This window comes from Acomys minous (genome assembly GCF_964271855.1).
Source record: "Acomys minous genome assembly, chromosome: 12".
Taxonomy (NCBI): domain Eukaryota; kingdom Metazoa; phylum Chordata; class Mammalia; order Rodentia; family Muridae; genus Acomys; species Acomys minous.
The window spans coordinates 105,649,630-105,676,713 of record NC_140493.1 but is presented as its reverse complement, the minus strand read 5'-3'; the positions used below and the strand labels follow the sequence as shown (position 1 = coordinate 105,676,713).

At 51.4% G+C, this 27,084-nt stretch overlaps 1 protein-coding gene and 1 long non-coding RNA gene across 3 annotated transcripts in view; one reads left to right on the top strand and one right to left on the bottom strand.

Moving 5' to 3' along the window:
• SDK2 (sidekick cell adhesion molecule 2) overlaps positions 1-27,084 on the top strand; it is a 286,136-nt gene that overhangs the window by 235,070 nt on the left and 23,982 nt on the right. Inside the window, exons 29-39 of one of the 2 annotated variants that reach the window (XM_084750570.1) lie at positions 624-818; positions 1,837-2,038; positions 3,322-3,425; positions 3,924-3,994; positions 5,299-5,434; positions 6,979-7,035; positions 8,838-8,939; positions 9,077-9,192; positions 19,269-19,455; positions 22,792-22,929; positions 26,050-26,211. In XM_084750570.1, coding sequence (XP_084606696.1) covers positions 624-818; positions 1,837-2,038; positions 3,322-3,425; positions 3,924-3,994; positions 5,299-5,434; positions 6,979-7,035; positions 8,838-8,939; positions 9,077-9,192; positions 19,269-19,455; positions 22,792-22,929; positions 26,050-26,211 — 1,470 coding nt within the window. The remainder of the gene's footprint in view (positions 1-623; positions 819-1,836; positions 2,039-3,321; positions 3,426-3,923; positions 3,995-5,298; positions 5,435-6,978; positions 7,036-8,837; positions 8,940-9,076; positions 9,193-19,268; positions 19,456-22,791; positions 22,930-26,049; positions 26,212-27,084) is intronic. The other variant, XM_084750571.1, reaches the window with a different exon arrangement.
• Positions 14,185-22,397, bottom strand: LOC311579747. Its single transcript, XR_014773241.1, has 3 exons — positions 22,145-22,397; positions 19,702-19,831; positions 14,185-17,965 (listed from the first exon to the last, which is right to left on the bottom strand). It is a non-coding gene; the product is annotated as an uncharacterized lncRNA (long non-coding RNA).

Below are 27,084 nucleotides of genomic sequence, written 5' to 3'. Positions count from 1 at the left end.
CTTATTGCCACCAAAGTCCGCATTCTTCAACCACAACTGAAGGTGTAAGAGTGACCAGAAGAGTATCACACAGCCAAGCAAGAGCTAAGGAGCGGGTACTAAAGAGCTGGCTCAGAGGTTAAGAGCGCTGCCTGTTCTTTCAGAGGTTCTGAGTTCAGTTCCCAGCAACCACATGGTGGCTCACAACCATCTATAATGTGATCTGATGCCCTCTTCTAGAGTACAGGTATACATGCAGATAGAAGAACACACATACATAAAATAAGTAAATAAATCTTTTTTAAAGGGGAGGGGGCCAGCTGGAGAGATGGCTCAGAGGTTAAGAGCACCGTCTGTCCTTCCAAAGGTCCTGAGTTCAATTCCCAGCAACCACATGGTGGCTCACAACCATCTATAATGAGATCTGGTTCCCTCTTCTGGCATGCAGGCGTGCATGTGGGCAGAATACCGTATAAACAAACAAACAAACAAACAAATAAATCTATCTTTAAAAAAAACAAAAGCCAGGGAGGCCTGACTGCACCCACTGCTGTGGCCGTACAGGGATGGGTCCTCTTACAGGACCCTGGTGCTCCTGGCTATATTTGTTGTCCATCTTTGCCCTTGGCCTTTCTTCCCCACAGCCTACCAGATCACACACCGGCTCAACGCCACTACAGCCAACACCGCCACAGTGGAGGTCCTGGCCCCCAGTGCCCGCCAGTACATGGCCACGGGCCTCAAACCGGAGTCCGTCTACCTGTTCCGCATCACAGCCCAGACCCGCAAAGGCTGGGGACAGGCTGCTGAGGCCTTGGTGGTGACCACAGAGAAGAGAGGTGACTGCCCACGGGGCTGGGCGGGTGGGGTGGGTGAGGGGCCTGGGGAGCTAAAGAGGGCCTCTGGAGCCCGGCCCAGGGACTTAGCACCGCCCCTTAGTGGGCGGTGACTAGAAGAAGCAATGAGAAGCTACATTGCTTTTGTCTAGAACAGAGAACGGACTCCAATCTTGGAGGCAAGATCAGTGAGGGCTCATGCCATCTCACAAAGCTGACCTGGAATTTCCTAGGGTCCTACTCTGCTCCAGGTCTCTAAAAGACGGGTAGAGGCTGAGGATAGCTCAATTGAAAGAGTGCTCGCCTGGCATGCATGAAGCCATGGGTTCAAGCCCCAGTATTGCGTGTGCCACATGTGGTGATGCATGCATGTAATCCTAGCAGAAAGATCAAGAGTTCGAGGTTATCCTCAGCTACACAGCAAGTTCAAGACCAGCCTAGGATATGTGTGATCCTATCAAAATAAAAATAAATAATACTAACGAGATGGTGGGTGATCACCTTCCATCCCCTAGCCCTCTTCACATTACTACCTTTGCCCAACTGTGCTAGAGCCCAGAGTCTGAGCTGCCACTGCCTCACTGCCCTGAGCAGGCACCTTGACTGAGAGGCATTGAGTAGGGGCAGGTGGGACTGCACAAAGCTTTCTGGAGTCAAAAAAAAAAAAAAAAAACCCAACCATACAACAAAGAAGTATCAATTCCAAGGCCCAGAATACTGAGGCTTGGAAGCCTGTCATCTGGGGTAGGAAAGTGGCTAATGAAGAGGGAAGTGGAACAGGGCATGCTGGGAATGAACACCCACAGGGAAGCATGGCCTGGTCCGACTCAGTCAGGCACAATGCAGAACCCATCTCTGTCAGGAGCAAAAGCGTGTCAACAAATCCTCCTCCAGGGGCTGCCACCAGAGGCACTGTTCTCCAGGCGCGTAGGGTTTTGGACGCTGAGGGCGGGTCTCACCGCCACTACCACCACCCTGCAGCGCCACCACTGTGTCAACTATTCCCTGCCCTGCCTTCCAGACCGCCCACAGCCCCCCAGCAAGCCTGTGGTGCAGCAGGAAGACGTGAAAGCTCGAAGTGTGCTGCTGTCCTGGGAGCCAGGCAGCGATGGGCTCTCCCCGGTACGTTACTACACCATCCAGACTCGGGAGCTGCCCAGCGGCAGGTGGGCGCTGCACTCGGCCTCCGTGAACCACAACGCCTCTGCCTTCACTGTGGACAGGTAAGGCGGGGTCCACACCCACTTCTCTGCCCCCTTCCGTCCTAGAGACAGCACCTCACAGGAGGGAGTGGGGCTTCTGAGAGCACCTTCAATTGGTCACCCAAGCCTTCCTCAGCCCACTCCACCAGCCACACTCACCTCTTCCAGCTCTCTCCCTGGCTCTGGGAAGCCCATTCGTTATCTGTGGAGCCTAGCCAGGCCCCCTTAGCAAAGCACTCGCCTTCCCTCATTAGCGATTCTCCCAGCAGCCCGTGTCCTCCTGCCATCTTTAATAGGGGTATGAAGTACCTCTCTAAAACTCTGGCCTCCCGTCTGATCCCCGGCAGTTGTATTTTTTTAATATTCCAATCGACGTGTGACCTGGATCTTGAGCAAGATTTCTCTTCCCCTCCCTGAGCTCTGAAGAAAAAGGAGGCTCATAGAGACGATTTTCCTTCTCTCTGAGGAACCTCTACTTTGCCCCACACCCGCCCACCCACCCACCCACCCCCCAAAAAAATTCCCTGACTTTCAGGAAAGGACAGAGAGCTTGCAGGGCACCTCGCGGGCGATTGTGTGGGGAGGAAAGTGTGAATGTTTTCATGGTCACCGAAGCGTGAGTAAATGTGAAGCTGGAGAGGTGTGACCTGTCATTACGGTGAAGCGGTGAAACGCGCCCTAAGCAGGGATGGTATGGGGCCTGGGCCGGACACTCAGTATCTCAAAGCCTGTCCCAATGCAACCCCTTCGTAAGCCTCCATCGGCACTCATGTCTCTCTCTCTCTCTCTCTCTCTCTCTCTCTCTCTCTCTCTCTCTCTCTCTCACACACACACACACACACACACACACACACACACACTTCCTCCCTTGGCTCCCTTCTTCCAGCATAGATAGTTGAGACCCCATGGAAGAGGTGGGGAACTGGGTCTTGAAGGACAATGTGTCAGTCAGACTTGTCCTCACGGTAGCAAACTCCTGGAGGAAAAGCACCTGGAAGTGGGGAAGATTTGCCAGGGAGCACAGCCTTGGAGGTTTCGGCCCGAGGCCAGCTGGGTCTCTTGTTTCGGGCAAGTGAAAGGTGATGTGGTAGAGGGTCTTGGTGACCAGGAAACAGACTAGAGGAAGGGCTAGAGGACGTATGTGTGCGTGTCCTGGTGGCCCGCTTCCTGAAGTTTCTGTTCCTCAAAACAACTGCACCAACTGGGACCCACGTCTTCAACATATGAGCCTGGGGGGCAGAGGGGTCGCTCATACTTAAATCATAGTTGGCACCTCCCTCACTGGCCCCCAATTCCCTTCACAGACTCAAGCCTTTCACATCTTACAAGTTCCGGGTGAAGGCAACCAATGACATCGGGGACAGCGAGTTCAGTGAGGAGTCGGACTCGCTGACCACCCTGCAGGCCGGTCAGTGCCACCTCCCTGCTGGGGCCTCTCGCTCTCGGCCCTGGTTGCTTCCTGGGCATGAAGGGTCCTTCTGTGGGAGGGGCCTCTGAGGGTGAGAGATGGCTCCCTAGGCCTGCTAAGCCTGTCTGCCTCTAGGCCAGGGTGCCCAAAGGGTTGGGACAAAAGAGCTTTTTGCCCATGGCTCAGGGTCCTAAGGCCAGCCTGGGACAGGAGTGCATTTCTGCTCTCATGTCCCTCCAGATGGCAGAAAGTGTGACTAGCTGCACCCTGCACCTAAGAGCACCCTGAGTTCTGTGGCCATGAGGAGCTCCAAGACTCTGGGTTTGGGCTGGGATCAGGCCTCCAGCTCACCCTGGCTGTTTGGGTTGGTGGGTGTCCGGGGTAACTTAAGCAGGAACTACCTAGCCAGCCAATGTCAGTGGAATCTGGTCACTGTATGTTTCTGTGCGGTGCTGACACTCTGGGCCTCAGAGTCCACTTCTCTGCCTCTCTCCACAGCCCCAGATGAGGCACCCACCATCCTGTCAGTGACCCCCCACACCACCACCTCTGTGCTAATCCGATGGCAGGTAAGTCTAGGTAGACAGGGTAGGTTCATTCCCAAGGACTCCGATAAGCCCTCGGCTGAGACCAGAATAGCCACCAGTTCCCGCCAAGGCTGCATCCGCCTCTGTTCTAGACTCCCAGAGCACAGGGGAAGGTGTGGGAGACCAAGGTGTGTGCAAAGCACAGAACATTAGATACCGTGGCCTCAGGTCACAGAGCTCAAGTGACAAGATTAGTTTCATGACCCTAGAGCTGACCAATATGTGTACCGAAAAGCAGCTGGGGCTCTGAGGACACCCCCAAGGCTCTATAGAGCCCAGTCAGTCAGCAACAAGCTTCCCAATAGAGACCTGTGACTGTCATCATGAGCAGTGTCCCCCCAGATGCCTGCTCTGTGGTGAGCACTGTTGGTTCTGCCAGGGCCCAAGGCAACCTCAGCAACCAAGCTGCCCATACGTTCTCCGGATCCCAGCCTCAGGCTCACCAGGTCACCCACAGAAGTGCCCCCCCCCCCAAAAAAAGGGGCTAGCTCCTGTCCCTGCCTCTCAGGATCTGAGGTTCTGACAATCCCTGTGCAATAGAGGCCTGGGGTCCCAGAGGGGACACCCCCTAAATGGCAATGACCTGGCAGTCCCACGTGAACCAGAGGAGGCTGGAGTAGATGTGACAGCCTGGCAAAAGGGCCAGGTGATGGCCATGGCAGCCAGGGAGGCAATTAAGGAGCTGTTAAAAAAAAGGCTGAAGCGTTTCAACAGATTTCTTAAAGGAGGTATCATAAAGAAAATAGCTTCCACTTGGCAAAAAGCCTGTCCCTCCAGCTCAGCTGAGGACAGGGACAAAACAAAGGAAGGAAGAGAGGCAATACACGAGGGCACACTCATCCTTGCACGTGCGGTAGTGTAGGCAGAGGGCTCAGCTCACGGGAGACACCAGAAAGTGCTGGCTGGGTGGTTGTCAGGGAGCAACAGTGCCCCCACCCCTCAACCCCCGCAGCCCCCGGGGCAGGCCAGCAGTGGGTCACTGGTTTCCCGGACAAGCAATGGCTCCACCTGACTCCAGAGTGTGTTTTCAGGTCTTATTGCTTCTGTGTGACCTTAGTGTCTCTAAGTGTTTCCTGCACTGCTGAAGGGGGGCATTGCATGGTGATTCCTGCCCTTCCCCCACCTGGAAGAGAATGTAGCAACCTCTTTGGAAGTGCCCGGTTTCTTCCACTGGTTGGGACATAGTCCCTGCTCTGTGGCTACAGGAGGTGTGATGGGCAGAGGGGGGTGGAGTGAGGTGAGCAATAGCCAAGGCCCCTCGCATTGTTTGACCCTCACACCTGTAGCCTCCATCTGAGGACAAGATCAACGGCATCCTCTTGGGTTTTCGAATCCGGTACCGGGAGCTGCTCTACGAAGGGCTGAGGGGCTTCACTCTTCGAGGCATCAACAACCCCGGGGCCAAGTGGGCTGAGCTCACCTGTGAGTAGCACTCCTAGGGCCTTAGAGAGGGTGAGGGTAAGGCATGCCCACCTCCCTGCTCTGAAGCTCCCAGCTTCCTTGAGTCTGCTAACCTGCAACCCTGCTGCCCTCCCCTTTGTGTTCCTCTCCTCCCCCCCCCCCCACCCCATGTATTCACTTACTGAGCATTTATTGAGCATCTTCTGGCATACTCCAAGACACTCTGGGCATACCCGTGGTTAAACAGACAGTGTCCCTGACCTCTTGGGTCAGTCTGATGGAGGAAGGATCAGGCATTTTATAAGTAAACCCTGAAATAGATGTCAAGGGTCATCGACATGAAAGTGGGAGAATGTTCCAGAACACTGCCAAAGGGCTCTCTTGATATGGAAGGATGATTGCAGGTTAGGCAAGCAGATGTGTGGAGGGAGGAGCCACCAGCTTAGAAAGACCATCAGCCTCAGCATCTAGACCCTCACCAAGAACAACAGTCAATACCGCCTCCTATTCCCCAGGAAGTCACTACCCAGGCCCTAGGGCCAAAGAAGCCAGCCTTTCAAGTATAGAAGCAGAGAAGGGGGTGGGGGCAAGCATGGGCATTCAGGTAGAAATCCAAGGAGAGAGGATGTTGGGAAAGCCATGATCAAGAGAAGGGTGTGAGTGAACTTTGGGTTTATAGGACACACCGGGAGCTTGGAGGTGATGGCCTGGCTATAAGAGACAGGGAAGCAGAGGCAAGGAGGCTGTGGTGTTAGCATGGCAAAAGAGCATGAGGCTGAGCCAAGGATGCAGGCCAAGAGTGTGCATTCCACAGGGCTCCACATCTGTTCCAGGAAGGGAGAGGGAGGCAGGCAGGAAAGAGGAAGGCATGTAGAGGATGAGAAAGGGGAGCCACACTGTTTACCAGAAGAGAAGTGAGCAGGGGAGAGGAGGCAGCCTAGGTCCCCATCTGTGCCCTACAGTGCTGCGTCCCATATCTCCCAAGCTAGTGGAGCCTTTTCTTCCAGGGATATTCACTGACAACAAAATGAGCGAAGGGATAGTAAATGAATGAAACCGACAGAAGTACCCAATCCAACAGCTCATGTTATTTTCTTATCTTTACTTATTTTATTATTTTGGCCAATGTCTACTTGTGGCCGTGATTTCATATGACCTGCATCTGATGCACTCATATTTCTTGACAATAAGATTGTTTCTGGCTCATATGAGGAAATTCACGATGCCAGTATTTCACCCTGGTTTGCTCAGAGCTCCCCCAAAGTGAAGCTGGGGGAACAAGTGAGATAAAAGGGTCCCCCCAGAACTGCCCTCAGGGTTCCTAGGCTTTGAGAGGCTGCCCCATTACCTTGGTCAGTGTTTTAAAATATACCCACCCCCGCCTAAATCCCGACTTCTGTCTGGGCCCCTGCTCAGCACCAGGAATTGGAAGCAGTCCCCCCTGCCTGCTCCATCGCCAGCCTCAGCATTCTATCCCAGGCCTGGTAGGGTCCCGGTGGGTGGGATGCCTCTGTGCGCTAACCTCTGTCTGCTGTCTCCCTGGCTTCTCACCTCCTGCCCCCTAGCCTTGTACTCCATGCGGAACCTGACCCGGCCCAGCCTCACGCAGTACGAGCTGGACAGTAAGTCCCCTTGCATGGTGATCCATTGTGGCCCAGACCTCCTGGGCTGGGCTGGGGAGGGGTGGGGGTGGTCCTCAAGAACACCTGGACCCAGGTCCACCCACTATCCTAGCTTACTTCCTGTTGCTACAACAAAGACCATGTTGAAAAGCAACCTGGGAGCTGGGTGTGGTGGCGCACGCCTTTACTCCCAGCACCAGGGGGAGGCAGAGGCAGGATGTGAGAGTTCAAAGCCAGCCTGGTCTACAAAGCAAGTCTAAGACAGCCAAAGCTACATGGAGAAACTCTGTCTTGAAAAACCAGAAGAAGAAAGTAAAAAAGGAACTTGTGGAGGAAAGGGTTTATCTGGCTTAACACTGAGGGATTCCACACAGGAAGTGAACCAGGAGCCATAGTGGAACGTTGCTTACACCACCCAGGACCACCTGCCCAGGCATGGCACCACCCACGATGGGCTGGGCCTTCCCACATTAGTCAGTAATCAGGAAAATACCCCCACAGACTTAGCTACAGGCCAATATGATGGAGGCATGTTCTCCACTGAGGTCTCCTCTTATGACTTGTACCGGCACAGCCACCCAGGGTGCTTAAATACCAGGACCTCCTGTCATGCGTACAGCTCTTAAGCCCGTGAAGCAGGGAGCATTTTGGAAGAGACTCCTCCAAGCCTATCCTATATAAGTCATGAGTAATAAAGGAAGTCTATAGACTTGAGTGGAGGGGTCAGCAGGTCAGTAGGAGGTAAAGCATACTACAGGGCAGGTAGGCAGGCATCTGTTGCTGTTGCCTGCCTTGACCTATGTGAGGCACGTTGGCCCTCACTGTCTCTCTAGCCATGTCTCAGGCTCCTGCGTGGAATAGGTCAAGCCTGTCCTTGTGTGGCTCACCTCTGCCCCTTGCTGTTTCTGAAGCCTCAGCACACACACACACACACACACACACACACACACACACACACACAGGGCCTTCTGACCAGGAAAACCAACCTCAGAATCTAGACTGCCCTCGTCTCTGCAGCCTGAGCCTACTCTATGACAGAACTGCCACCCTGGGGGACAAGGGTGGGAAACAGACAGACGGGCTCAGCATCATTTAGAGGATGGGATGACATATTGGCCACCACGAAAAGGGATCACATCTCCCACCCAGGAAAACAAAGCCCATTTTCTCTCAGCAGCTTCTCGTCATCAGGCATGTCCCTCTGACCAAGCACTTCAAACTTGACCAATAAATGGAATTTCTTCACCCAGCATTCACATTCTATAAACACATCCCCTTTAAGACTGAGCTAATGGGTGTGGGGCTGGATGGGGGAGGGGAGGTTACAACTCAATGGTAGAGCTTGGGCTCACCTTTGTGAGACATTGGATTCCATCCCTGGCCCCAATTGAGAAGAGAAGGAGTTGGTGACTGGGGGCAAGTGGGGACACAGCAGGGACATGGCTGATATGGTTTGCATCTGCCATAGTGGGAGAAGTACAGGCAAGGAAGGTTTGACCCTCCAGCCCAGGGTGGCCAGGACTGTGAACACTGCCCCCGTCAGTCTCAGCACTATTCACTTGGAGATTCAATTGTATTTATGACCCTAGAGCAGGAGCAGGCTTTGTGTCACATATCCGTGTCGGCAGCGTACAACCCAAGCATCTAAAACTTGCTACTTATCTCCTTCCTCCTCAATGTCACATGGTAGCTCTGCCTCCTCCCTCCCCTGTAGCTCCAGCCTCCTCCATGGAGGACTCCTTCTGTAGGCTCTGTGACCTCAGGGTTCCTGACCCCTCCCCCCCCCCAATTCTCGTCCATAGATCTGAGCAAGCACAGGCGTTACGAGATCCGAATGAGTGTGTACAACGCCGTGGGTGAGGGACCCTTGAGCCCACCACAAGAGGTCTTTGTCGGAGAGGCAGGTGAGTGTGCCCTCGTGAGTCCCAGGGTGGAGTTCCAGGGTCCCCACCTCCACCCCACCCCACCCCACCCCCACCCCTACCATCCTTCCCTAGCCCACCTCCTCTTCCACTCACTCACCAACCTCCATGCCTTACAGTGCCCACAGCAGCACCACAGAACGTGGCCATCCACAGCGCCACAGCCACACAGCTGGATGTGACCTGGGAGCCACCCCCACTGGACAGCCAGAATGGAGACATCCAAGGATACAAGGTATGGGTGATCTGGCAGAGGAGTGGGGTGCAGAGGGGCAAAGAGGTGGGAGTGGGGGACCTAGGTCAGTGGAAGGAAGGCACTTCCTGCCCACAGCCAGGTGTTTGCTCGCAGGCTTCACTGCACACCTGTGGCCTTGGCTATCTGCACAGCTGGCAGAAATGAGTACTCTGTTGCCATACAATAATTCCATTCTGAGGTGGGCTGAGCTTGATCTAAGAACTCACACCCCTTTAATCCCACCCAGCACTTGGGAGGCAGAGGCAGGCGGATCGCTGTGAGTTCGAGGGCATACGGATCTACAAAGTGAGTCCAGGACAGCCAAGACTACACAGAGAAACCCTGTCTCAAAAAAACAAAAACAAAAACCTCAGACCCCACTTCTGTATTCTGTTCTAAGGCGCACAAGGCACTACCTCACCACGTCCAGCTCCATAGTCACATAAGATGTTGGAGGAGAAAGGGCTGGGCATGTAGCTCAGTGGGTAGAGTGCTTGTCTTGCATGCACAAAGCCTCAGGTTCAGTCCCCAGCATTGCTTAAAGCAGATATGGCATTTTATGTAATTCCAGCACACAGGAGGTGGAGGCAGGATTGGAATTCAAGGTCGGCTTAGACTCTAGCAAGTGTGAGGCCAAGCTGGGCTACGAGACCCTGTGTTGGGGGCAAAGAAAATCTGTGAGGATCTTAGGCCCTGATACTACTCTGGTAGTATTCGAAAATTGGCTTAAAGGTCATGTCTGACTGAGGATGCTGTTATGCTGTTATGGTGGAGTTCATATTTGCAGAAACCTTTAAACTCCTGCAGCCTGCCGAGAGCCCAGGAGGCTGCTACGCTGTGGGCATTGATGCCCATTTTATGTCAATGAGGAAACTGTAGTCCAACTGATACAGTCTGGACCAGCCAGTATTAGAACCCAGGTGCCCAAATAGCCCTTGCGAGAAAGCAGAACACGTGGCCAGTCCCTGGAGGAGGGCAGGGTGTGGAAAAATAAAGAGCTGACACCCTCCTTCCCTCCCTCCCTCCTTAGGGCATGCAGCCCTGGGCTGTGGTGGGAGCTTGCCACCCTAGCCAGCATCTGGGAGACTCTGAATCCTAACATTTGGATGGCAGTTCAGAAAACTGTCTCCATGCGATGGCCCTGGGGACACTGGGTATGCAAACCACAGAATCCCATGGTTTTCCTGGCCCAGCGTGTCATTCCGTAGGTGGCAGCTAGGGTCTGCCAAGGTGAAACATTCTCTCTGCCACACAACCTGTGGAGACGGGGCCTGTCTGCTGTAAGGTAAAATCCAGTATAGGAATCTTTTGCATCCAGGGTGGAGGAGGAGGAGGAAGGCATCTTGCCAAGGAAGTTCTGAAGATGGATGGTTCCCCCTCAAGGCTTTACCAGCTGGGAAAACCAAATATTTCACTCATAGTATATGCCTCTAGAGGGACAGGAGGCGCCAGGCAGAGCCAGCCATGGCGTGGCAGACATCAGACTGTGGAAGTTTAGAAGTGTAAGTTAACATACAGATCCAGGAAATGTGTGGGTGCCCGGGTTCCATATAGAACGCAGCAGATTTCTGCAGTTCCCAGAAAACACGGGCCTTACCTGGGTGTGAGCTGCAGGGATTGGAAGTGCTACACCCCGGATGTGTGCTGATCAGTGATGTGGCATCAGTGCCCATTGACGGGGCCTGGTGCATTCACATCAGCATCTGGGGTGCAGGTGTGGCTCAGCTGGCAGGGTGCTTACCTGGCATGCGTGAAATCCTGGGTTGTATCCCCAGCACCATACATCCAGCTGTGATGGCGCACACCTGTAACACTTGTAACTCCCAGCGCTCAGGAGGTAGAGGCAGAAACATCAGAAGTTCAGAATCATCCTTTACTATATAGCAAGTTCAAAGCCACCCTGGGCTACATAGGTCCCTGAATAGAACAAGGGAGGGGGCTGGTAGATTCTGACAGATGCCATGACAGGAGGGAAGAAGGAGAAATATGAGCAGCGCCATAGCCAGAGAGCATGAGGAAGATGGAACCTTGGTCACAGGGAAGAAAAAGGAGGAGGCTGAGGAGACCTGGAGTCTGCCTTCCTATGTGTTCATTTCGAGACATCTACAGCTGAGTGGTGACGTCTCACACCTTTAATCCGAGCACTCAGGAGACAGGGACAGGCAGATATCTGAGTTCGAGGCCAGCCTGGTCTACAGAGCAAGTTCCAGGACAGGCAGGACTAGGACTGCACAGAGAAACCCTGTCTCAATAAACAAGACCAGCACACGGAGGCGGAGGCGGAGGCAAGTAGATCTCTGTGAGTTCGAGGCCAGCCTGGTCTACAAAGTGAATCTAGGACAGCCAAGGCTGCACAGAGAAACCCTGTCTCAAAAAAATAAAACAAAATAAAATAAAATAAAATAAACAAACAAAAACAAATTTGCTAGCCACCAAAGGAGACAAGGAAGCTGTAGCTAAAAATGTGGACTGTGGAGTGTTCAGCACATAGAAGGTACTGGGACAAAAGAGCCTACACAGACACAGATGAAAAACAAAAGAAAACCCAAATAAGGCCTGGAACAAAAGCCTGAGTGATGACTCAGGACGCCAAGGAGAAATTGTGCCTCTGTGGAGAGGGAAAATCGGATTGTCGGCTCCTGTTGAGAGACAGAACAAGTGCAGCCCAGGGAGCAGTTATGGGGGTGTTAAGAGAGAACTGCACCCCAGCTAGTTTGCTGCTCTTGACTGGCTTTTTCTAAGATGCTGGAGGGGAACAGGGATGTAGCTAAGTTGATTGGACCCGAAACCCTGGGTCCAACCTGCCGCTTCACATAAACGGGGTGTGATGGCACCTGTGATGCTAGCACTGGGAAGGCAGAGACAGGAGGGTCATAAATTCTAGACTATCCTTGGCTACATAGTTTGAGGCCACCCTGGGCTATTCAAAATCCTGTCCAATAAAAAAAAAATGCTGGAATTAGACAGAAAATTCAGTTTAGCAGAATTGGCCAACTATAGCCCATAGGGCAAATCTAGCCTACTGTCTTTACATTAAAAAAAAAAGTTTATTTGGGTGGAGGTGGCACAGGTCTTTAATCCTAACACTTGGGAGGCAAAGGCAGGGGGATCTCTATGCGTTGTGAGACCAGCCTGGTCTACAAAGTGAGATCAGGCCAGCCAGCGCTACACAGAGAGACCCTGTTTCGAAAAACAAAAACAAAATGTTTTAATGGAATATGGCCATGCCTGTGTGTGTACAAATTGTCCTGGCTACTTTTGCATAGGAAGATGCTAAACATACATGAACAGTTGCAACCGCTTGATCGGCTAGTCCTCCGCAGACACAAACATAGTCAGCGTGGCCTTAAACAGAGCTGGCAGAGCAGCGGAGGCCCATGCCTTTCATCCCAGCACTCAGAAAGCAGAGGCAGTCAGATCTCTGTGACTTGGAGGCCAGCCTGGTCTATAAAGTAAGTTCTAGGGCAGCCAGGGCTGTTACACAGAGAACCCCATCTCAAAAAAACAAAACAAAACAAAAAAAGAGTTCAAAGTTCTCAACAATATAGCTAGTTGAATCGTAGCCCAGGCTGCGCGAGGCTGTCAATAAGCAAACAAAACAAAAAAAGGGCTGAGAAAGTTATAAGTGGTAGACTGTTCATCATGCACAACGCCCTGGGCTCCATCCCAGCATTGCCTTCTCCCCCTGCAATAAATAAATAACAAATAAGCCGGGTGTGGTGGCGCACGCCTTTAATCCCAGCACTCGGGAGGAAGAGGCAGGTGAATCACTGTGAGTTTGAGGCCAGCCTGGTCTACAAAGCGAGTCCAGGACAGCCAAGGCTACACAGAGACACCCTGTATCGAAAAATCAAAACAAAATTAAAATAAAAAATAAAGGGTCGGGCGTGGTGGTGCACGCCTTTAATCCCAGCACTCGGGAGGCAGAGGCAGGCGGATCGCTGTGAGTTCGAGGCCAGCCTGGTCTACAAAGTGAGTCCAGGACAGCCAAGGCTACACAGAGAGACTCTGTCTCGAAAAAATAAAAAAAAAAAAAATAGAAAATAAAAAATAAAATAAAATAAAATAAATAAATAATAAGTAAGGTGGGGAGAGACAACTGGTGTCACCATGATATTGAAGACAGCAAAGTCCCACCTGGTCCCTCCAGTTTCCCAGCTCAGTGTCTGTGGGAATGAAGTGAGGGAGAGAGGGCAAGAAGAGGGGAGTCTGGGAAGCGGTTATAACCAGCTGTCATTTCCCACGGGCTCCTCTGTACCTGCCGGTTCAACCTGCTGGGGATCATAGATATCAGAGGAAAATGTTGGGCCAGAGTTTCCTAGGAGATGTGTGGAGGTGACTGTTTGCATAGCCTCGACACAGCACCAGGTGTTATAGTCTAAAAACAGTGGGAAACTCTCAAGAGGATGGTGTAGGTTCATATTGCTCTAGGTGACAGGATTCCCATCCCTTTAAAGCAAAATAATACTCTATTGCATATGCCCACAGGCACATGTGCCTACTCACCCACTGGCAAATATCTAGAAGAGTTTTGTTGTTGTTGGGGGTTTTGTTTTTGGTTTTTTGTTGTTGGTTTGTTTTTTGTTTTGTTTTGTTTTTTGGTTTTGGTTTTTGTTTTGAGTTTTGGTTTTGGTTTGGGTTGGGTTTTTTGGGGGGTTTTGTTTGGTTGGTTGGTTTTGGTTTTTTGAGACAGGGTTTCTCTGTGTAGCCTTGGCTGTCCTGGACTTGCTTTGTAGACCAGGCTGGCCTTGAACTCACAGGGATCCACCTGCCTCTTCCTCTCAAGTGCTGGGATTAAAGGCATGCGCCACCACCGCCCAGCTAGAACTTTTTTTGTTTTTGTTTTTGTTTTTTGAGACAAGGTTTCTCTGTGTAGCCTTGGCTGTCCTGGACTCGCTTTGTAGACCAGGCTGGCCTCAAACTCACAGTGATTCACCTGCCTCTGCCTCCGGAGTGCTGGGATAAAAGGCATGTGCCACCACGCCCAGCCAAGAAGGCTTTTTATGCTTGTTTGCTTGCTTGCTTTCTTGCTTGTTTTGAGACATGGTCTTATGTTAGCTCAAGATGATTTGAAACTAGCTATGTCACTATGACCTTGAACTTGTGACCCTCAGCCTCCGTGTTCCAACTGTTGCATGTCAGGTGTGCAATCCGACACCTAGATTTTCCCCGTCTTGACTATTGTGGCTCTTACTGCAGGGAACATGGGAGTGTAAATACCTTCTTCAAGATCTTGATTTTAATACTTTTGGATACATTCCCAGAAATGAGATTGCTGGATCACATGATAATTCTATTTTTAATTTTCTTTGAAGAATTCCAGACTGTTTCCCACAGTGGCTACACCGTTTTACATTTCCAGTGATGGCATAGGAAGCTTCAAATATCTCTCTATAGGACTGATTATCTTTTGACACCTTGAGAACCTCCACAGTAGGTGCCATGGGACAGGCCCTTGCGACTTTTTGTTTGAGACAGGGTCTCGCGTAACCCAGGCTAGTCTTGAACTCACTGTGTAGCTAAAAATGGCATTTGACTTCTGGTCCTCTTGCCTCTACCACCCAAGTGGTAGAGATTACAAGCATGTGTCATGACGCACAGCTAGTCACTGTGGCATGGAGTCACATCCTCCGGCCCCAATGTTTAGTAATGACTGCTGCCTTTCCAGGTTCCTGTTAGCCATGGTATTTGTATTCTTCCTGGAAAGGTCCATTTGGTTTTTGTTTTGTTTTGTTTTGTTTTTCCATGAGGCTATATGAACCCATAAGACATTGTGTTAAGTGAAATAAGCCAAACACAGAAAGACTGAACCACATGACCTCACTTACACATGCATGGCCTCGCACATCAGCATATTAGGACAGTAATAACAAAATTGTCAAGAGTCATGCAACCAGGAAGTAGAAGGTGGTTGGCAGATTAGGAGGGGACTACAGAGATGCTGGTCAAATGGTAAACATTTCAAGCTAGGCGTGGTGGCACACACCTATAGTCCCAGCACTCAGAAGACAGAGACAGGCCAGGTCTCTGTGAATTCCAGCCAACCAGGGCTACATAGAGAGACACTGTTTCAAAAAAGAAAGTAGGAAAATATTAGCATTCCTGTATCAGTCCAAGCTTGGTGGTGGATACTTTTAATCCCAGATGAGGCAGGGCCACATAGTGAGTTCCAGGCCTTCCTGAGCCAGAGTAAGGCCGTCTCAAAAACCAAAAATAACCCCAGGCAAAAAGAGTTTCAGGCAGCTGCGCGCTCGTGGTGGTACACACCTTTAATCTCAGCACTGGGGAGGCAGAGGCAGGCAGATCACTGTGAGTTCGAGGCCAGCCTGGTCTACAAAGTTGAGTCCAGGACAGCCAAGACTACACAAAGAAACCCTGTCTCAAAAAACAGAAAAGGAAAAAAAGAAAGAGAAAGTTTCAGGCATGTAAGATGAACCGTTCTTAGATCTAACCGGCAGTATACGAGTATGCTACCTGTGGCCAATAAAACTGTAGTGTGTACCTGAAATCTGCTGAGAAGCTTACTCCTAAAGGTTCTCACTATGGGGGGCTGGAGAGATAACTCAGCAGTTAAGAGCACACTGGCTGCTCTTCCAGAGGTCCTAAGTTCAACTCCCAGCACCCACATGGTGGCTCACAACTGTCTATAATGTAATCTGAGTCCATCTTCTGGTGTGCATGAAAAGAGAGTACTCATACACATGAATTTTTTTTTAAAGTTCTCACTGTGCATCAAAAGAGGTAACTGTGAGTTGATGGATGCCAGTTAACTTGGCTTAACACAGTGGGTGGCTATCAAAACATCAGGGGGCTTGAGGTGATGGGGCCCAGCAGGTAAAAGAGCTTGTCTAAGAGTCATGATGCCTGGGGTTCAAACCCCAGCAGGCATAAAACAGCAAGTATGTGGGCATACACCTATAATCCCAGCCCTTAAGAGGTCAGCCCAAGGTTATCCTCAGCCACATTGTAAGTTCAAGAGCAGCCTGGGCTGTGTAAGTCCTGCCTCCAAAAAGGGGGGGAACCAGCATGGCTGGGGGTGTAATAATGCTGGAGTGCCTCCTGGCATGCTCAATGCCCTGGGTTCTGTTTCTAGCACTATAAACAACAACCCCCCAAAAAAGAACATTATATTTCTTTTTTTTTTTTAACTTTTTTTAAAGATTTATTTATTTATTATGCATAGTCTTCTGCCTGCATGTACACCTGCTGGCCAGAAGAGGGCACCAGATCACATTATAGATGGTTGTGAGCCACCATGTGGTTGCTGGGAATTTAACTCAGGACCTTTGGAAGAGCAGTCGGTGCTCTTAACCTCTGAGCCATCTCTCCAGCCCTATATTTCTGTTTTTATGATTTATTTACTTCTTTTATATATATTAGTGTTCTGTTTGCATGTATACCTACATACCAGAAGAGGGCACCAGATCCTATTATAGATGGTTGTGAGCCACCATATGGTTGCAGGGGGGATTGAACTCAGGACCTCTGGAAGAGCAGACAGTGCTCTTAACCTCTGAGCCATCTCTCCAGCCTTAGTTATATACCTTAATTCTATTAAAACTTTGTCAACTATACATTTTAAAAAGGAAAAGGGCTGGGAATAAAACATAGTAGATAAAAAATGGGGATCAAAGTCATTCACTGCCACTCCACCCCCGACCCCTGTCTGTATGAGGCACTTCCCCCGCACGACATAGCTCGGTTGGGTACCAACCATGTGTCAGGTGTGACTGTAGGTACCTGGGACACAAATGGACTGGGGTGCCTGCCCATAGCCTGGTATATACCCACTTCCCATGAATGAGCAGTCTACCAGTCAGTCATGTCACCTTGGGGACCAAGATCCAGACTCAGCCCCCTTATCCTTTGCTGTGTATCATCTAACAAAGGCCAACTGGAGGCACACAGATACCCCTGCTTCTGTTTGTCCTATACCGTGACACTGTCCTGCCCAAGGGCAAGGCCCTCAGCTGCTGACCCTGTCTCCTCAGCAGCACTGTGTATCTCCCTATAGAGGCCTGCCTGTCACCCTCAGCCGGGCCTTAAAGCCATTCTGACTTTTGTTTCCTCTTCTGTTCATCACTTAGTATTTTGAAATGAATATTTGTCTGCATGAGCTCATGTGCACCACATGCGTTCAGGGACCCGAGGAGGCCAGAAGGGGGCGTCAGAGCTCGTGGAACTGGAGTTACAGGAGGTTGTAAAAGCCACTAGATGGGTGCTGGGAACCGAACAAGAGCAGCAAGTGCTCTTAACCACTGAGCCATCCCTCTAGCCGCCACGCCCCCTTTTTATGGGGGTTGGTTTTCCGAGACAGGGTTTCTCTGTGTAGCCCTGGCTGTCCTGGAAAACTCTCTGTAGACCAGGCTGCTTATTTCCTTTTTAAATGCCCTTTCCTAACCTCGTGTCTTTGTTCACATCTCATTGTTTCCTCGCTTGGTCCTTTTACTGCAGAGTTGAAAGGCGTCTGCCATGAGATAGATGTACAGCCCAATGGTAACGTGCTTGCTAGGTTTGCTATGCCTCGGTGATACACAGACATGATACAGTATCTGTAAACTCGGGCTTGATCTTCAGCAGAGGGAGAAGGACCCGGAGGGAGGGGAGAGGGGGAGAGGGAGGGAGAAAGAAATCAATGACAAGATCCGGGCGGTGGTGGCGCACGCCTTTACTCCCAGCACTCGGGAGGCAGAGGCAGGTGGGTTGCTGTGAGTTTGAGGCCAGTTTGGTCTACAGAGTGAGTCCAGGACAGCCAAGGCTACGTAGAGAAACCCTGTCTCAAAAAAAAAAAAAAAAAAAAAAAAAGAGAGAGAGAGAGAGAGAAAGAAAGAAAAGAAAAAGAAAAAAGAAAAATATCAATGACAATATCCCATACTTGCTTCCTTGGTCTTCCCCTCTGCTCTTTTTCCAAATCCCAGTCCAAGTAGGTTCTCTCTCACGACCCCTCCATATCTCACCCTGCTAAGGCTGCTGACAAATCTGTCCTGTTCTTCTTCAACCAGTGGTCACAGGCTTTGCCTTGCACAGTTGAGGCATGACACTCTCCCGCCTGGTTCTCCTCACAGGGCCCATCACCCCCACCTCAGTCCCCTTTGCGGTTCCAGCTCCCCCTGCATTTCAACGGCGGCCGCAGGGATCCGTCATCCCTTTCCTCTGCCTACAAGAACCTAGCAGTGTTCTCCGACTCTGCTCACCAAGCTGTGGATGCTCGGGGCGTGTGCAGACCCGTGACGCTAGCCTTGAGTTTCTCCCCAACTCTGAATCCAGCAGAAGCTTTGTGGCTGTTGGGCTCTCAGAGTCAGTGCGTGAGGGAGCGGATGAGTGGGTTTTATGAGTGAAGACCTCAATTCCCCATATTTAAAAAAAAAAAAATCTTTTTAAAAAAGGAAGCAAGGTTGTAGAAAAGCAAAGCTTTAGTAGTAACAAGATGTCCTAAGTGCTGGTTGCGCATGCTGTGGGTGGACGCTTTTATTAGCTCTTTCTCACTTTTATTGGTATGGAGGACATGAAAAGTGGGTAGCCTACAACAACCTCTTTGGCCAGCAGGTGGTGCCAAATGATCTCCAATCCTTTGCAAGGTTTGGGCGGCCCAAACCTTTATGGAGGGTCCCAGAGCGATCGATGTCTTTTTGGTTTGTTTGGGTTTTTGTTTTGTTTTGTTTGGATTTTCAAGACAGGGTTTCTGTGTGTAGCCTTGACTGTACTGGACTCACTTTGTAGATCAGGCTAGCCTCTAACTCACTGTGATCTGCCTGCCTCTGCCTCCCTGAGTGCTGGGATTAAAGGTGTGAGCAACCACGCCTGGCTTAGTCCCACAGTTTTTAATTGTCTACATAAAATGGTATGGGTTTTTTGTTGTTTTTTTTTTCCCCCTCAGTGAGGCAATACTGTTAGCCTGAAGGCAGGGTATTAGCTACTAAAATGAAAGTTCTAGAACCTTTCTCAAATAGCTCTTAGCTACTTCCATGTTGTATCCTGGTCAAAAGCAATGGTGCCTTTGAACCCTGAAAGGGGCAGAAGCAGAGGAAAGCCTAATGTCTTCCTTCCTCTCACCCCACAATCATTGGTTCCCACAGATTTATTTCTGGGAAGTCCAACGGAGGAACCTCACTGAGAGGGTGAAGACACTCTTCCTGGCTGAGAACAGTGTGAAACTCAAGAACCTAACTGGCTACACGGCCTACATGGTCAGTGTGGCTGCCTTCAATGCCGCGGGGGATGGGCCACGGAGCACCCCGACCCGGGGCCAGACTCAGCAAGCAGGTAGGAAGGAGTGTTGGGGAGGTCTGTTTGGGGGGGTGGGGGCAGGAGGCTACACCTGGTGTCAGGGCTGTCTCCAGCCAGGAAGCTAGGCTCAGTACCCAGAACCCACTTCCAGGTGCCCTGCCTAGAAAGAGCGCAGCCTGCCAAAGGCCTTGTATGTCCAGAAAAAACAAAAACAAAAAAAACAAGCCTCTCAAGGCAAACCTTGAGAAAACCCCCAGATCTCACCTAGCCTGTCCTGCCCACCTTGTCTCAGCCTTTGGCATGGCTGCCACTCCCAGCCTGCATTTGGCTTCCTCCTCTTCTTTTGTCTCCTTGCCTTTGTTCATGTCACCAACCTTCATTGTCTTCAATGAGCCCACACTTTGGCTTCATGCTGGTGAGGCAACAGTGAGAAAAAAAACAAAACAGTAAGTCTGTGTCCTGGGGAGGGCCACAGACCATAAACAAGCACAGATGAGCTGGCTGAGGTGGTGAGGATAGGTGATCTAAGGGGAACAAAGCGTGGATCACGTTGGACAGGCCTGGCCAGGATGGCTACACCTAAACTGAGATCTGAGCAAGAGGAGACCAGCTGTGGGAAGTTCTGGAGACGGAGCAGGAAGCAGGGTTCCTGTCAGGGGGACCAGCAGGTGCAGAGGCTTGGAGACCAAAGGGAAGTAGAGGGACAGAGCTGGAGGCTGACAAACAAGTGAGATGAGGCTGGAGTCCCCAAGGGTCTGGAGGATGGAGATTTTGTATCAAGTATGATGGAGAAGCCAGGCGTGGTGGCGCACGCCTTTAATCCCAGCATTTGGGAGGCAGAGGCAGGCAGATCGATGTGAGTTCGAGGCCAGCCTGGTCTACAAAGTGAGTCCAGGACAGCCAAGGCTACACAGAGAAACCCTGTCTCAAAAAAAGACCAAAAATAAATAAATAAATAAATAAAATTAGATCTTGGACTGGCTCAGTGGTTAAGAGTTTACTGGTTGCTTTTCCGAAGGACTCAGATTCAATTTCCAGCACCCACATGGCAGCTTATAACTGCCTGTAACTCCCGTTTCAGGGCATCTGATGCCTTCACAGAGACATACATGTAGATAAAACACCAATGTACAAGAATTAGATCTTTTTGTGTTTTTGAAAAACTAAAAAAAAAAAGAAAGAAAGAAAAACTGGCTCTGCCTTCTGGACTGAGAGACAGGACAGAGAGGACAGAGATAGAGAGGCCGGGTGGGCACGAGACACCGGCGTGATGGAGGAAGGAGCAAGGGTGCAGATCCTCTTGTGCTGAGGTGTCCAAAGTCACTTTTTAGTCAGTGTCACACCGGGTCCCTCATAGAAGTCCTAGGGAGGCAGCGTGGTATCCCTTCTGTTTTACAATGGGCAAGAGGCACCTGAGAAACCATGCTTTTTGCTCCGGGGAACCAACCCCATTTTCTGACCTCCATGGGGCACCTGTGCTCATGTGACATATGAACAGTCACACGTGCGCATAAATGAAAATCAAAGTAAACCTTTAGAAATAGATAAGAACAGGAGCCGGGCGTGGTGGCGCACGCCTTTAGTCCCAGCACTCGGGAGGCAGAGGCAGGTGGATCGCTGTGAGTTCGAGGCCAGCCTGGTCTACAAAGTGAGTCCAGGACAGTCAAGGCTACACAGAGAGACCCTGTCTCGAAAAACCAAAAAAAAAAAAAAAAAAAAACAGGACCACCTTCAGCTGCACAGCAAGTTCGAGACCGCTCTGAACTACAGAAGGATGTCTCAGAACAAACAAACAAATGGAAACGTGTCTATACCGAACATGTAAGGGCAGCACCGGATATTTAGTAAATAGCTACAATACAGTTTGCATTGTATCAGAGATCATAAGTAACCTAGAAATGACTTAAATGGGATTTTGGGTTTCATCACTTGCCTAGCCTAAAGAAGGATACCCTGGCTTTAATTGCTAACACCACAGAAAGGATGGAGGGATCGCTTATATGCCAATATGGTACCATTGTACGTGAGCCAGGCATCCTCAGATTTTTGATTAGAACCAATTGTCTGTGGGTACAGAAGTAAACGGCATAGCCTTCAGCCCTGGCCTCCAGACAGCAGCTTTTCCAGCCAGATGCACTCTTTACTGTGGCTCCCACTAGTCTTAAACAGCTGTAGAAAGCAAGCTACCAGAGATAGTTCCTAGCTGGGATCCTGTCTGGGACAAGCCCCACCTCCAGGGTGCCTTTCTCTTCACTGGCTCCCCCACCCCCACCCCACCCCTGGGTCAGCCAGAGGCTGAGCTTGGGTGTGCTAGCCTATCCATCTGCCTGCCTGCCCATCTCGACCACGCTCCATCAGTGTCACTGGTCGGATATGAGCCCCCGGGAGCCTAGAAGCTTCCGGCACTGTCGCAGTAGGACAGAATGTCCTGTCCCACGTCCTTCTACCCGCCCCCCCCACACACACACACACAAGTGTGTTGAGAGGAGGAGGACAGGAAAGGGCCCTGAGTTCACCTCCCCCTTTCAAAGACAACCGAGCCAGGGAGATGGAGCCGGAAAATGTCAAGATTAGTTCTGGCTTGGTGGGAGGCAGCTCTGGACAATAATAGCTTGGCCATCCACCCGACCAGCTTGGGATGCTGGGGGCGGGGAGGGGGCGCTTCCTGTCTTGCCACTTCGCCCTTCCATTTCCCAACCCCCCAGCTCCCCCTCCCACCGCACACCAGAAGCTTCCATCTCTGTGTTGTCAGAGTTACCCCCAGGGGGTCTCAGAAGAAGAAAACATCTCTTCCCAGAGGATCTGGCTGGCCTTGTCTGGCTCCTCCTGACAGCATGGTGTCTCCGTAACAAGCCTTGCAGCCCAGGGATGAAAGGAAGGCCACGTCTCCGGAGTTCTTGCTTTAGCGCCCACTCTGTAGCTAGGCTGAGGCTTCCCCACCTACTCTAGCGGGAGTGCTCAAAGACACACCCCATGGTGCCAGGAAATGGTCTTGCCCCACAATGACCCTTGGGAGTCACCCATTGTGATGCTGTGCCTGGTCCCATGCTACTAGCCAGGGCTCAGAGCCACCGAGGAGGGAGTCCGGACTCTCAGGCTTTAATAGGGCTTTTCTCGCAGTGCCAGAGCCTCTAATATTAGGCAACTGAGTGCTAATGACGTCAGGGGAGGAGGAGAGAGGGTTCAGGGCCTCGGTTGACCCCTCTTGCCTTCTTTTTGTGCCTCGATTCACTCTCTCTCTTTCCTGGGCTTGGACCCAAATGCCCCTGCTAGTTCCTTGGAGCCCGACCTGAGCCTTTGAACTTCCACAGAAAGAGAAAAACAAAACCAAAAAAAAAAACAAAACAAAAACCCTTTGCTGTCTCTCCACAGCCCCCAGCGCCCCAGGCTCGGTCAAGTTCAGCGAACTGACCACAACCTCAGTGAATGTGTCCTGGGAAGCCCCACAGTTCCCCAACGGTCCTCTGGAAGGCTACAGGCTGGTGTATGAGCCCTGCACCCCAGTGGATGGTAAGTGGGGAACCTTCCAAGTGGCCTGAACTCTGCCCCCTTTTGAGGGCTGGTTTGCACCCCGGGATCGTGTCATGGTTGCCGCTCAGCAGTTAGATGGGAGGAGTCTGCTTCTCATAAAGGGGGAGACTGAGGGAAGGGGTGTTTCTGAGAGAAAAACATCTGAGGTGGAAGCAGCAGGGTAGGGCTGCCATCTCCTATGCAGGCAGGGGACCTTTAACATAGTCTTCCTGTTCCATAAACTGAATCAGGAAGAAAGAGGGAATCCAAGCAAAATATAGCTGCCCCAAGAGTGGACAGAACGCTGGAGAAAAGAGTTGTCGGCTATTCTCAGGCTATCTGGCCCTCTTCCAATCCTCAGCGTTCTCAGCATACCCCCCACTGGAGGGTCAGGGACCCCTTTAAGAAAGCCTGGGAGTGTCTCCCCAGGAAGCTGTGTGAGTAAGCAATCACCACGCTGCTGCTCTGCAAATGACTGTCCCTAGCCCAGGTCATCTGCACTGTCCTCAGACCATTCCCTCTCAGCCACTGCCCTTCCCAGGCCCCGCTGACCAAGACCCTGCTCCACTTGGAAGGGGGTGGACTGGCCGCCCTGACAGTTGATATCAGGTACCAAGGCCAGCTTGCTCATGAAGCAGGGGCAAGCAGAAGTCCCCAGACGTCATCACTGTCCTATCCCCTGAAGCTATTTTAAGAGAACAGGGAAGCCAGCTGTGGTGGCACACGCCTTTAATCCCAGCACTTGGGAGGCAGAGGCAGGTGGATCACTGTGAGTTCGAGGCCAGCCTGTCTTACAAAGCAAGTCCTAGGACAGCCAAGAAAACACATAGAAACCCGTCTTGAAAAACTAAAAAAAGGCCGGGCGTGGTGGCGCACGCCTTTAATCCCAGCACTTTGGAGGCAGAGGCAGGCAGATTGCTGTGAGTTCGAGGCCAGCCTGGTCTACAAAGTGAGTCCAGGGCAGCCAAGGCTACACAGAGAGACCCTGTCTCAAAAAACAAAAATAAATAAATAAATAAAAATTCAAAATAAAAATAAAACAAAAAAAAAGAAAAAGAAAAACTAAAAGAAAAGAATAAAAAGATAAAGATACAGGCAAGAAAGGGACGGGGCTTCTCAATGCCTGGGTCTACTTAGAACTAGGCACAAGGATGAGCCTGCCCTAGAAGTGACACCCTGGTGGCAGGAAGTGACCACTTCTGTGGTAACACACCCCCCTCAATCCCCACCCCACCCCCACCCCAGCCAGCAGTGGTTAGAACAAGGGGTGGGGCCTGGGAACACTGGGCAGCGGAGCAGTTCTGGGTCAGTGGTGGGAACAATGAATGCCCTTGCTCTTTCTAGCCACCACCTGGGTGCCAACAGCCTGTCCTGCATAGCTGGGCTGTGTCAGAACTGGGGGGGAGGTGGGGGGAAGGGCATAGCGGAGGGAGGCCCTGAGAAGAGATACAGGCAGGAGCAAGGCTAGGTCAGAGGTCAAAAAGACGAGATGCCCAGGACCTAGACAGGCTCTTGTCTGAGCAGCTTGTGCCTAGCCTACCCAGGGACCTCCTGCTTTGAGAAATGGACTACTTGCCCTCTTGTGATCTTATCTCATCAGGATCTAGACCACCAGGTCTAAACTCCATGTCCTTACGGGGTCCTGCATAAGGGTCACCATTTAGCATGTGCCACAGTTCTACAGAAGGCCACATGCACCCCCTGTTTCTAATAGGGAAAGCCAAGGTCTAGGCCAGTAAGGGGTTTGCCCAGCAGTATCAAAGAGGACCCATTCAATCAATGAAAGGGGTTAGAGGTGGTGTGTCTCCACTGGGAGAGTGCTGGCCTGGCACACAGAGTCCTGGGTCCCATTCTCAGCACCACATAAGCTAGCCATGGTGGCTCAAGCCTGTAATTCCAGGACCTAGGAGGTGGAGGCAGGAGGATCAGAAGTTCAGCGTCATCCTTAAAGCAAGTTTGAGACTAATTTGAGTTACCAGAGGCCATGTCTCAAAAATAAATAAGGCCAGCGGCTGGAGAGATGACTCAGAGGTTAAGAGCAGGAGCTGCTCTTCCAGAGATCCTGAGTTCAATTCCCAGCACCCATCTGGCAGCTCATAACTGTAACTCCAGTTCCAGAGAATTTAATGCTCTCTTAGGCCTCCTTGGGCACCAGACACACAAGTGGTACCCAGACATACATGCAAGCAAAACATCCATACATGTAAGACAAAAATTGCAAAATGGGCCAGGCGGTGGTATCACATGCCTTTAATCCCAGCACTAGGGAGGCCGAGGCAGTGGATCTCTGAGTTCGAGGCCAACCTTGTCTACAGGACAAGTTCCAGGACAACCAGGGCCACACAGAGAAACCCTGTCTCCAAAAACCAAAAATAAATAAATAAATAAATAAATAAAATAAATACATAAATAAATAAATTTAAATAAAGTACCTACTATGTGTTTGGTGCTCTCTCCTTAAGTGTGAAACTCCATAGCCCTATTGGGGATGCTCCTGACACTCTGGCTTGGTGAAAGAATAAACTGAAACCAGACACACACACACACTTACATGAAGACTCTAGGGCAAGCTCCAGGGCCACAGCAGGTTCTGTGGTGACCAGTAGACACCTTTCACAAGAGAATGAAATCTGGTCCTGGCTCAGGGAGACTTTGGGATTGGGAAAGCACAGAGCACATAGTATTACCATGTTGAAAGCCCCCATCCTGCCCTGGCAGCCATGACCTGAGGTATTGAAGCATCCCTACTTCAATGCTAAAAACCAAATGGTACAGATGGTGGGACCCCTGGAGCTAGGCTTTCACTGGCCAGGAAGAGCACAGAGGTGGGGCTGGGGCTCGGGTAGTCACAAGATGCCCGACATCCAGCTCCAATTCTGGAAATACCTTCACAGAACTTCCCAAGAGAGATGCCCAAACTTCAGGTTCTCTGGGATGCTGTCACGGGGGCAGGCTGACGTGTGGCACAGCAGTGAGATAGGATGGAGACCTTGTGGCTATCCTGAGATGGGCAGACAGGACAGTTTCCCTCCGGGTGCCTCTTCCAAGTTGCCGCCTGTGGCCTCGGTGGCCCTGTTCTCACCAGCTACTGCAGCCCCTACTCATAGTCCTTCCCCGCAGGGGTCAGCAAGATCGTGACAGTGGATGTGAAGGGGAGCGGCCCACTGTGGCTGAAGGTGAAGGACCTGGCCGAGGGCATGACCTATCGTTTCCGCATCAAAGCCAAGACCTTCACCTATGGGCCTGAGATCGAAGCCAACATCACCACGGGCCCTGGAGAAGGTAGGAGAGATGCCATGTTGCCCAAGGTCCCACATCCTAGGGCCTCCAAGTAGGAGGGACCCCAAGGGTGTCTGGAGCCAGATCTAAAGACCCTGGGAATCCCAGAGCTTACTTTCTCTTCTATCCCCTGCCCACCCCGAGGCTCCTCCCTCTCTCCTCCTTTCCCCTCCTTCTTTCTCCCTCTTCTTGACTCCTCCCTCTCTGCTCTGTTCTTCTCCCCGCCCCATCCCAGCCCTGGTTGTTAGCAACTAAGACCTCAGGGCTATTCTAGACTCTCTTGCCACACAGGCACATAACACACATCCCAGGCTGTCACAGGGTCTGCCTCACTGTAGAGCCCTGGTTGGCCTGGTATTTATCCTCCTCCTGCCTCAGTTGCCAGAGCGAGCCACCACAACCACCCAGCCTCCCAACCCCTCCCCCGCTCTTTTCTTTCCTTCCTCTCTAACCCTTGGCCCCTGTCACCTCCGAGCAGGAAGGATACCACCTGGCAGGTGTCCAAACCTCCAGCCTGGCCAGAACCACCTCCCCTACCGCCCCCTTCCCCCACCCCAGCAGTGGCTCTCAGAGCAGGATGCAGAAGGATCCCCTCAGCTCTTGTCCAGTTGTCCAGTCCCTGGGTGGACACGGAGGTTCTGGTTCCATGAGACAGCCAAGATCTCCTGTAGTGAGGACACTGCCACCCCCAGCATCTCTCCAATGCACAGGGAACCTCCTCACAGCCAGGCCTGCCTTCCCCAACACCTAACACTCCCTTTTCCCCAAAACAGGGTTTCCCTGTGTAGCCCTGGCTGTCCCGGAACTCTGTAGACCAGGCTGGCCTGGAACTCAGAGATCCACCTGCCTCTGCCTCCCAGGCCCTGAGACCTGCGC